This window comes from Cherax quadricarinatus, chromosome 44, assembly GCF_038502225.1.
Source record: "Cherax quadricarinatus isolate ZL_2023a chromosome 44, ASM3850222v1, whole genome shotgun sequence".
Classification (NCBI taxonomy): domain Eukaryota; kingdom Metazoa; phylum Arthropoda; class Malacostraca; order Decapoda; family Parastacidae; genus Cherax; species Cherax quadricarinatus.
In genome coordinates this window covers 16,175,250-16,187,947 of record NC_091335.1, presented here as the reverse complement: position 1 = coordinate 16,187,947, position 12,698 = coordinate 16,175,250, and the positions used below count along the sequence as shown (strand labels likewise).

The 12,698-nt window shown below is 37.4% G+C and overlaps 1 protein-coding gene across 5 annotated transcripts in view; it reads right to left on the bottom strand.

Annotated features, from left to right (window-relative positions):
- Positions 1-1,327: 1,327 nt before the first annotated feature.
- LOC128697448 (facilitated trehalose transporter Tret1-2 homolog) overlaps positions 1,328-12,698 on the bottom strand; it is a 50,923-nt gene continuing 39,552 nt past the window's right edge. For all 5 annotated transcript variants that reach the window (XM_053789119.2, XM_053789121.2, XM_053789118.2 and 2 more), the window contains exon 10: positions 1,328-12,422. In XM_053789119.2, coding sequence (XP_053645094.2) covers positions 12,170-12,422 — 253 coding nt within the window. In that variant the 3' untranslated portion in view covers positions 1,328-12,169. The remainder of the gene's footprint in view (positions 12,423-12,698) is intronic.

Sequence of the window (12,698 nt, the reverse complement as noted above, 5' to 3'; positions counted from 1 at the left end):
GAGGTCCAAGCCTTTGCTGCCAATGACATCATGGCATTTTGGTGGCATGACAAATGTGATGTCACATTATTGACATCAGTTCACCGAAACGAAATGGTACACAGTGGCAGGCACAACAGAGAGACCAATGAACCCATTCTAAAGCCTGCAGCTGTCATGGACTACAACCTCAATATGTGCTTAGTGGACAAATGTGACATGCAGATTGGGTTTGCAGACTGTGTACGCAAGAGTAATAAGTGGTATATAAAACTTTTTTTCCATCTTGTTGATATCTCTATGCTGAATGCTTATAACATATACAAGTTGAAGACCAACAAAACACCAAAATATGGTGAATTTTGCTTGTCAGTAATCAGACAAATAATTGCAAAGTACCAAGGAGCAACACCTGCAATAGACCAGCGCCCACGAAATTACCAACACATGTCATCTCGTTTCAGGCCTGGTGATCACTACCCCATGCAACTGCCTCCTACTACTGCCAAGAAAAATGCTCAGAAGAGGTGTTATGTATGTATGCATACCACAAAATGCCCACAAACACGCAGAGACACTCGTTTTATGTGTGAGGAGTGTCAAGTGCCCCTCTGCATATACCCATGTTTCAAAGAGTTCCACAAGCTGCAGCAGTTCTAGGAACGTGTTTAGTGACTGAACATATGTATATATATTATGGAACAATAGTAATAAACATTGTTTTGTATTGTTTGTTTGTGTAAACAAAGTGTATACACAAACTAATAGTGATAAAGTTTGTTCTGTTATTGTGTTGTAAACAATGAGTGTATATTTGAACAATGCACCTTACATTGGTCTCACAGGCCACATAAGTTACCTGGAACAGAAAAATATTGAAAAATGCAAGAAACCTTTGAATTAGAGTAAATAAAAGAATACCGGGTGGGCGGCAGTCACCGCTGTTGCCGTACGCACGTCACTTTCTGCAAACTTTGCGGCTCTATATCTCGGTAAGTAGTGATGGCAAAAAAAATTTTTTAGGCTTAAAACACTCAGAAAAATATTCCTAACATTTTCATAAGAAAAAATAATTTTTTTTTTTCGAATATTTGGCGACATAGAATGACAGTTTCAGAGAGGGGCCTGAAACAGTCAAAGAGTTAAAACAGTTGAACATCATGATCAGCAAGCAAAGATATGCTTTTGTATTTAGTTAATCATAAAGGTCAAAAGAGGAAAGCTACAAATATGGGCCAGAGGTCAAATTGGCTTAAAAGTTTCTTACAATGTATCAATATTTTGTTAAAGCACTTCTATGAGGTAAATAGTATAAAATACAGACGTGATGGCAAAGGAAACAAAAATGCAGTACAGTGTGATTTTTATTGACAACATTTTACTCACAGAGTGGGCTTTATCAAGTCACAAACAGATCTGCCTCAGGAGAAAAAACATGTGTATGTGTGTGCAGGCACTGTACTTCCAATTTCCAGAACTCAAGTCCGGCTATATAAAAATAACCAGTTTCCCTGAATCCCTTCACTAAATATTACCCTAGTCACACTCCAATGGCTCGTCAGGTCCCAAATACCATTTGTCTCCATTCACTCCTATCTAACACGCTCATGCACGCTTGCTGGAAGTCCAAGCCCCTCGCCCACAAAACCTCCTTTACCCCCTCCCTCATACCTTTTCAAGGATGACCCCTACCCTCCCCCTCTTCCCCTACAGATTTATACGCTCTCCATGTCATTCTAGTAGTAGGCTGGTAGACAGCAACCACCTAGGGAGGTACTACCATCCTGCCAAGTGAGTGTAAAATGAAAGCCTGTAATTGTTTTACATGATGGAAGGATTGCTGGTGTCTTTTATCTGTCTCACAAACATGCAAGATTTCAGGTATGTCTTGTTACTTCTACTTACACTTAGGTCACGCTGCACATACATGTACACGTTTATATATATACACTCATTAGAGTTTTCTTTGATTTTATCTTAATAGTTCTTGTTCTTATTGTTTTTCCTTTCATATCCATAGGGAAGTGGAATAAGAATCTTTCCTCCGTAAGCCATGCGTGTTGTAAAAGTCAACTAAAATGCGGGGAACAATGAACTAGAAACCCCTTTTCCTGTATAGCGTATTAAAAAGAAAAATAAATAAATAATTTTTTTTTTAACAAGTCGGCTGTCTCTCACCGAGGCAGGGTGACCCAAAAAGAAAGAAAATCCCCAAAAAGAAAATACTTTCACCTCACTCACACATAATCACTGTTTTTGCAGAGGTGCCCAGAATACAACAGTTAAGAAGCATATACGTATAAAGATATGCAACATATCCCTCCAACCCTCCAATATCCCGAACCCCTCCTTTAGAGTGCAGGCATTGTACTTCCCATTTCCAGGACTCGAGTCCGGCTATATAAAAATACTAATCGGTTTCCCTAAATCCCTTCACTAAATATTACCCTGCTCACACTCCAACAGCTCGTCAGATCCCAAATACCATTTGTCTCCATTCACTCCTATCGAACATGCTCATGCACACTTGCTGAAGTCCAAGCCCCTTGCCCACAAAACCTCCTTTACCCCTTCCTTCAAACCTTTTTGAGGACGACCCCTACCCCGTCTTATTTCCCCTACAGATTTATACTCTCTCCATGTCATTCTACTTTGATCCATTCTCTCTAAATGACCAAACCACCTCAACAACCCCTCTTCAGCCCACTGACTAATACTTTTATTAACTCCACACCTCCTAATTTCCACACTCCGAATTTTCTGCATAATATTTACACCACACACTGCCCTTTGACAGGACATCTCCACTGCCTCCTCGCTGCAGCATTTACAACCCAAGCTTCACACCCATACAAGTGTTGGTACTACTATACTTTCATACATTCCCTTCTTTTCATCCATAGATAATGTTTTTTGTCTCCACATGTACCTCAACACACCACTCACCTTTTTTCCCTCATCAATTCTATGATTAACCTCATCCTTCATAAATCCATCCGCTGGCATGTCAACTCCCAAATATCTGAAAACATTCACTTCTTCCATACTCCTCCTCCCCAATTTGATATCAAATTTTTTCTTTATCTAAATCACTTGATACCCTTATCACCTTACTATTTTCTATGTTCACTTTCAACTTTCTACCTTTACACACACTCAAACTTGTCCACTAACCTTTGTAATTTTTCTTTAGAATCTCCCATAAGCACAGTATCATCAGCCAAAAAGTAACTGTGTCAATTCCCATTTTGTATTTGATTCCCCATAATTTAATCCCACCCCTCTCCTGAACACCCTAGCATTTACTTCTTTTCCAACCCCATCTATAAATGTATTAAACAGCCATGGTGATATTACACATCCCTGTCTAAGACCTACTTTTACCGGGAAGTAGTCTCCCTCTCTTCTACACACCCTAACCTGAGCCTCAATATCCTCATAAAAACTCTTTACAGCATTTAGCAACTTACCACCTGTTCCATATACCTGCAACATCTGCCACATTGCTCCCCTATCCACTCTATCATATGCCTTTTCTAAATCAATAAATGCAATGAAAACTTCCTTACCTTTATCTAAATACTGTTCACATATATGCTTCAATGTAAACACTTGATCTACACATCCCCTACCCACTCTAAAACCTCCTTGCTCATCCGCAATCCTAAATTCTGTCTTCCCTCTAACTCTTTCAATAATAACCCTACCATACAATTTTCCTGGTATACTCAGTAAACTAATTCCTCTATAATTTTTACAATCTCTTTTGTCCCCCTTCCCTTTATATAAAGGAACTATACATGCTCTCTGCCAATTCCTAGGTACCTTCCCCTCTTTCATACATTTATTAACCCTTTCAGGGTCCAAGGCCCAAATCTGGAGTCACGCACCAGTGTCCAAGAATTTTCAAAAAAAAAATTTGTTATTTTTTCTTATGAAATCGTAGAGAATCTTTTTGTGAAGGTAATAAAACAAAAAGTACGAAATTTGGTGGAAAATTGACGAAATTATGCTCTCGCGAATTTTGATGAGTCAGCGATATTTACAAATCGGCGATTTTGCCGACTTTGACTCCCATTTTAGGCCAATTACATTATTCCAATCAAACAAATTCTTAGCTATTTCACTAGTATTACTTCTATTCTATCGATTGAGCACAAGAAATCGTCAAGTCAACTGTTTCAACTACAAAATAAAGTGATCGGAAATTGTTAATTTGGCCAATTTAACACAAAGTTCAAAATATTCCAATTTCAAAATAGGGTCCAGAATGAACAATGTAGGCATTCCTGGCACTAAACTAACATTTCCTCTGTTCATTAGTTATTCACATAATGAATTTTTATTCACACCAAAAAATAGAAGATTTACTGTTATGCAATACTGTAATAATTGTATGAATATCATCACCATATTTGTGAATGTATATTAGACCCACCAGCTGTCGTGTATTAGACATGTGAGGTCGTTTGTTTACTCTTGAATATCGGCAAAAATTTAACATTTCTGCTACTTTGAGCTCAGTTTCAAGCCATTTCCAGTGCTAAAACCAATCAAAATCATCTCTATTTCTGTAATATGTCTTCCATTCTATCAAACGAGACCAAGAAATTCCAAATACAACTATAAAAAACATACAAAAAAACACTGCAAAGTTGCTGTTTTAATCGAAAAATCATGATTTCATTTTTTTTCTCTCATTATACACAGTGTGCTGCAGGATCTGTTTTATATGGTGCACACATACCACATAGATGTATTCTCTCATATCTAGGCCCAAATGTACCACTCACAGTTTATCAGAGTGAGCTGAGCTCATGGCGTAGATCTACGGTCTGGACCCTGAACGTAAAGCCGTAGATCTACGGGACGGACCCTGAAAGGGTTAAACAAAAATACTAACCACTCCAACACTATATCTCCCCTGCTTTTAACATTTCTGTCATGATCCCATCAGTTCCAGCTGCTTTACCCCCTTTCATTCTACGTAATGTCTCACGCACCTCCCCCATACTCGCATCCTGCTCATCTTCACTCCTAAAAGATGGTATACCTCCCTGGCCACTGCATGAAATTACCAACTCCCTTTCTTCGTTGACATTTAAAATTTCCTCAAAATATTCCTGCAATCTACCCAATACCTCCATCTCCCCATCTACTAACTCCCCTACTCTGTTTTAACTGACAAATCCATTTGTTCTCTAGGCTTTCTTAACTTGTTAAACTCGCTCCAAAATTTTTTCTTATTTTCATTAAAATTTCTTGACAGTGCCTCTCCCACTATCATCTGCTCCTTTTGCACTCTTTCACCACTCTCTTCACCTTTCTTTTACTCTCCATATACTCTGCCCTTCTTATAATGCTTCTGCTTTGTAAAAACCTCTCATAAGCTACCTTTTTCTCTTATCACTCCTTTTACTTCATCATTCCACCAATCACTCCTCTTTCCTCCTGCACCTACCCTCCTATAACCACATACTTCTGCCCCACATTCTAATACTGTACTGCATTTTTAAAACTATTCCAACCCTCTTCAACAACCCCACTACTCATACTTGCACTAGCCCACCTTTCTGCCAATAGTTGCTTGTATCTCACCTGAACTTCCTCCTCCCTTAGTTTATACACTTTCACCTCTCTCTTACTTGTTGTTGCCATTTTCCTCTTGTCCTATCTACCTCTAACTGTAGCCACAACTAAATAATGATGTAGATTTTATATGTCGGCCATTTCCCAAATAGGCAGGGTGACCCAAAAATAAATACAGTACCCAAAAAGGAAGAAAAAACTTTTATTATCATTCAACACTCACCATCAATCACTGTCTTTGCAGAGGTGCCCAGATATGATAGTTTAGATGTCACTCCAAACAGTCACTATCTCAAACCCCTCCTTTAAAGTCCAGGCATTGTACTTCCCACCTCCAGGACTTAAGTCTGGCTAACCAGTTTCCCCTGAATCCCTTCACAAAATATTATACTGCTCACACCCCAACAGCTCGTCAGGCCCCAAAAACCATTGGTCTCCATTCACTCCTAACACACTCACACATGCCTGCTGTATATCCAGGCCCCATGCACACAAAACCTCTTTACCCCCTCCCTCCACCCTTTCCCAGGATGACCCCTACCCCTCCTCCCCTCCACTATGGATTTATGCACCCTCCAAGTCAACCTATTTTGCTCCATCCTTTCTAAATGGCCAAACCACCTCAATAATACCCTCTTCAGCCCTCTGAACAATACTTTTAGTAACTCCACACCTTGTCGTTTCCACATTATGAATTCTCTGCATAATATTTACATCACACATTGCCCTTAGATACAACATCTCCACTGCCTCCAGCTTCGCCCTCGCTGCAGCATTCACAACCCATGCTTCACACCCATATAAGAGTGTTGGTACCACTATACTCTTGTACATTCCCTACTTTGCCTCTATGGCTAATGTTTTTTGTCTCCACAGATACCTTAACACACCACTCATTTCTTCCATTCTCTCTCCCTCCAATGTGATATTCAATTCTTCTTTACCTAACTCGTTTGATACCCATCATCACCTTACTCTTATCTATGTTCACTTTCAACTTTCTTCACACCCCCTCCCAATCTCATCTACTAACCTTTGTAACTTCTCTTTAGAATCTTCCAAAAGCACAGTATCATTAGCAAAAAGAAATTGTGTCAACTCCCATTTTGTATTTGATTCCCCATAATTTAATCCCACTCCTCTTCCTAACACCCTAGCATTTACTTCTTTTACAACTCCATCTATAAATATGTTAAAGAACCATGGTGACATAACACATCCCTGTCTAATACCTACTGTTACTGAAAAGTAATCTCCCTCTCCTACACACCCTAACCCGAGTCTCACTATCCTCATAAAAACCCTTTCTTTTTTATTATAGTAATAATAAAAACTCCTTACAGCATTTAGTAACTTACTACCTATTCCATACATTTACAACATCTGCCACACTGCTCCCCTATCCACCCTATCATATGTCTTTTCTAAATCCATAAGTGCAATGAAAACTTCCCTACCTTTATCTAAATACTGTTCACTTGAATGCTTCAATGTAAACACTTGATCTACACATCCCCTACCCACTTTGAAACCTCCTTGTTCATCTGCATTCCTGCTCTCTGTCTTACCTCATTCTTTCAATAATAACCCTACCATACACTTTACCCGGTATACTCAGCAAGTTTATTCCCTATAATTTTTACAATATCTTTTGTCCCCCTTCCCTTTATATAAAAGAATTATACATGCTCTCTGCCAATCCCTAGGTACCTTCCCCTCTTATATACATTTTCTGAACAAACTATGCTTCCCCCTTCCTTTTAATATTTCTGTCATGATCCCATCAGTTCCAGCTGCTTTACCCCTTTTCATTCTGTCTAATGTCTCATGCACCTCCCCCACACTCACATCTGGCTCTTCTTCACTTCTAGAGGATGTTGTATCTCCCTGACCAATGCATGAAATTACTGCCTTCCTCTCTTCATTAACATTTAACAGTTCTTCAAAATATTCTTGCCATGTTCCCAATAACCCCAACTCTTCATATATATTCCTGCCATCTTCCTAATACCCCCAACTCTCCATATACTAACTCCCCTATTCTGTTTTTAATTAACTATCAAATCCATTTGTTCCCTATGCATTCTTAACTTATTTATCTCACTCCATTTTTTTTTTCTTATTCTCAGCAAAATTTGTTAACAGTGCTTCACCCATTCTATCATTTGTTCTCCTTTTGCACTCTCTCGCCACTCTCTTCACCTCTCTTACTTTCCATATACAGTGGACCCCTGCTTTATGATCACCTCCCAATGCGACCAATTATGTAAGTGTATGTATGTAAGTGCGTTTGTACGAGTATGTTTGGGGGTCTGAAATGGACTAATCTAATTCACAATATTCCTTATGGGAACAAATTCGTTCAGTACTGGCACCTGAACATACTTCTGGAATGAAATAATATTGTAAACCGGGGGCCCACTGTACACTATACACAAATAGCCCGCACATAAAAGAGAGAAGCTTACGACGACGTTTCGGTCCGACTTGGACCACTGACAAAGTCACACTAACCAGAAGTGGAGCAGGACGGCTATATATAGGCAGGAAGAGGTGGTGGTAGTAGTAGTAGTACAAGAATGGTATATAATACCGACGATGAAATTAAGACACATGCGCAACACCCGGGCATCCCTATTGTAGACGTTTCGCCATCCAGCCAGCCACTGGATGGCGAAACGTCCACAACAAAGACAACCAGACGCCGCACATGTGTCTTATATCACTTCTTCTCTGTAAAAACCTCTCATAAGCAACCTTTTTCTCTTTTATCACACCTTTTACGTCATCATTCAACCAGTCATACCACGTCCCATCAGGGACTGAGGGTTCAAGGCAAAGATTCCAGGAATGCAAAAAAGTGTTAATTTACAAACATATCAATGTAAAAAAAAAAAATATAGGAAAAGAATGTATGATAAATGGGAATGTATGATAAAAGTGGAATCATTAGTATACCATATGGCATCTTTGATCTGCAAAACCTTGGTAAAAATCCATTTCAGCCAATTTTCCAGTTCTGCATGTCAAAATTAAGTACATAGTTATACATTTTTTTTTTTCAAGAAATTGGCCATATCCCACCAAGGCAGGGTGACCTAAAAAGAAAAATGATTGTTTTTCTTTTTAAATTTAGTAATTTATACAGGAGAAGGGGTTACTAGCCCCTTGTTCCCATAGTTTATACACATAATACATTTATTTTAAAGAAATAAACATGAGTTCGGAGTTTCGACAAATGACCAAAATTCTATACCACTCTCTTCCAATCCTGGTTATCACGATTTTTTCCTTGAAAGGAATTACTTGTTCCTGTTTCTTCAGACAGTATTACAATCTTGAATGCATCCGATACACTCAATGGTGGTGTATGTTATAACCACAAGCAAAGCACAAGCGAAGAGTTGAATATAAAGTCTGGCATATATGCCAGACTTTGCTACTGAAAGCACTAAGCACTAAAGTTAAATCTCGGTTTAATGATCCCCAACTTTATGGCCTTTGGATTCAATGGGCAAAATCTGTGGCCAGACAATATCCAGAAGCAATGAGCAAAGTCTGTTAAATACACAATTGTCTATTACTGTCATGGTGTGCTGGGTTAATCTATTTTGAATTTAACTAAATAAGTCCACTAAAACCAGAATTTTTTGTAACTTGTAATTACAGAAAAACAATCTCATCACTTGGATCTAACAGACAATTGGCTTTAACCCTTTCAGGGTCAGAACCCTTGATCTAAAACTTGCTCTCAGGGTTGAAGAATTAAAAAAAGATAATCTTTTTCCGAATGTAATGAAATCAAAAGTATGAAATTTGATGGAAAACTTATGGAATTACGCTTTTGCAAAGCTATCGGTCTGGATGATATTTACGCATCAGCAATTTTGCCCAATTTGAGCTCTATTTTCAGCCAATTCCACTGTTCCAGTTGACCAAACACTGCCCATTTACCTATTTCAACTACCCAATAAAGTGATCAGAAATTGGCAATTTGGCCAATTTCACACAAAATTAAAAAATTGCCAATTTCATAATAGGGCCCAGAATAAACAATTTAGACATTCCTGACACTAAAACACATTTCCTCTGTTCATTAGTCATGTCATCAGGCCTCTCCTCTATTACACTTGCTTACCATTTTGAATTTTTATTCACACAACAAACAGAAGGCTTACTGTTATGCAGAATACTGTATTATTGTAATAATTGTATAAATAATGTCAGCACATTTGTGAATGCATATTAAACTGACCAGTTGGATGCGTTTTGGATGAGTGACGTAATTCGTGTATTCTGGAATATCGGCAAAAATCGAACATTTCTGCAACTTTGAACTCAATTTCAAGCTACTTTCAATTCTGAAACCAATCAAAATCATGTCTATTTCTATAATATATCTTCCATTTTATCAAATGAGACCAAGAAACAGAGAATACAACCATAAAAACCATATGAAAATACACAGCAAAATCGCCATTTTAAACCAAAAACACAGTTGCTGTTTTTTCCCTATTATGTACTGTGTGCTGAAGGACTCTTATACCGCATAGATCTAACTCTCATATCTAGGCCTAAATTTACTGCTCACAGCTTATCTAAGCGAGTTGAGCTCATAGCGTAAAACTACTGGACTGATTTGCACTTCAAAGCTGTAGTACTATGGGATCCACCCTGAAAGGGTTAATGGGTACCCCCTTTCCCTGTTAAATCGAGGCTTCACTTTTTCTCATGAGAAACTTTGATAGTTTTGTTGTTTATAGAGCATAATAGTAGTAAGGATAAAACTAACTACATTTTGTCTCATGACCGTAACAAGCCAAAGGGTGTTTCTCTCATCTTGAAAATCCACAGAATAAGAGGTACAATAGAAATCCAGTAGGTACTCCCATCTGTCGTTCAGAATTAAATATCTAATGTAAGCTGCGAGGCCACATTTATCAGCCAACAGTACCCATCCATGCATGTGTACAACTCTTTAAATATTTAGATACTATACTATTCAGTATTCTTATTGTCAGCCACGAATAATAAAGGGGTTTTATACATTTAGTTCAAATAATGTCGTGAATATACAATACAGCCTCTCCTCACTTAGCGACACACTCATTTACTGACGACTCGAACTTACGATGGGCTCTCTGACCAGTATGCATACCTAAATAAGGTACATCAGAGCTGATTTCCTCTAGTATTCTGTTTATTAATATATACAGTACACTACTGTGTAAACATTTAAAAATATACCAGAAATGTTATAAATGGTGCAAAGGTGACATTAAAACAACATAATACTCCAATCTACTGAATGCTCAGCAACACAGTAAATGACCATATGACCTGTCTTTGTAATACTCATTTGTGCTAAATTGTTATCTGTTTACAATAATGTATTTACCACTGAATATATCATTGCTTAGTTAATCTTAAGTTAATTTTAAGCCTGCTCATAATGCTCTGCATACAAGGGGCTTTGGCATGCTGCACTGTAATAACTTTGTACTTCACTGTATCATGTTCAAATTAATAAATAAATAAATAAATAAATATATAAACAGTATGCTCCTCACTTAGAGAGGAATTTGTTTACTGATGTGGTCTCGGGAATGGAACTCTGTCGTTAAGTGAGGAGAGGCTGTACATAAAAAAAAAAAAATGAGACATATATGTTGCATACCACAAATTTATAATGACAAAATGAGGTTCAAAATTAAAGTTAAGTAACCTGCCTCACTGTCCACCACCTTCATGCAAGGTTATGCAAGTGCTGATAACACTTTTGGACTCTAAAAAATAAGAAGAATATGACAAATATTCAACATATAATTGTGAAGTGGATGGCTCTACTAGTTCAGTTTTTGATTATGCTCCTTACAGGGAAGACTTGCCATGCTTTAATGATCATTCCAAAACCACCACATCTGTGGGTTATACCACAGCTAAAGAATACAGGTATTTCTGGTTTTGATACTTTTAAGAGAGTCGTTTGTTTAGAAAACAACAATACAAAGGATGGTTACATTTCAAACATATTTGTACTGCTGCAGTTTGGCAGTTGTAAAGATTAACTGGCTCCTATAGAGAACTGTTTGTAAGTGTGAATACTGTACGTGTAACTTGGGTGTCTGTAAGTTGGGGTCCTATTGAATTTGGTTATTTCTTTATTAAGAAATATATAGTATACTGAAAAGTAAAATATTGCAAATTCATTGTAGTGCATCACACATTGAAATATAAAATACTCTGAATTAAGAAATTATATATAATATGAAAGTAATTAAGATAGGGAATTATCTCAGATACAACATAGCTTATTTAAAAAAAAAAAAAACTTGTTTGTTTCTCTGAACAATATATTTAATAAAGTCTACCCCTGTAGGAAATATCAAACACTGCATCTTGGAACTTGATCTCTTTTTGACACAAGATTATCAAGTCTCTGCTAACAATAATAAGTGTCTCAAGTGCTACATATCACAAATATTTAAGTTTAAAAAGCAAAACAATATTTAAGAAAAATATACTGCACAAGCATTAGCAGCATATGCTTCAGTTTCCAGTTTAACAAATTTATACACTGCAAATCTAATTGATGAAAAAATTATTCTATTGACTGAAATGTACTGTACGTGTCTGATGGTCCTCCCTCCTGTTCCAAGATGCTGGACAGAGTCACATCACGCTTATTTTTAACAACCTTCCACGAACGTTGAGTGTAAGTGAAGTATGCCTCTATTTCACCCAGGGTACGCCCTTTGGTTTCAGGAACGAGAAAATACACTAATATCAGTCCAATGACACACACACTGCTGTAGACACCACAGGTACCAGCAATACCAGTCAAGGATTCCAGCCTATTTAGAAAGAAAAAAATATTTGTATATAATACTGAAGGAACAATGAGGATAGGATAAAAAAAATAAGTTTAGGGATAGAAAGTAAGACTAAAAGTTATCAATAGAAATTTTTAAGTTAAATCAGTGCAGTAGTTAATTAAGTATTGTATAATGACAATTTGTGTAAGTAGGTTATGTAGGAGGATGCTACAGAAATTAACCCGTTCACTGCCTTCTCTCATGTAGATTGACATCATTGATGCCAGTGTCACTCATGTAGATCTATGTTTTAAT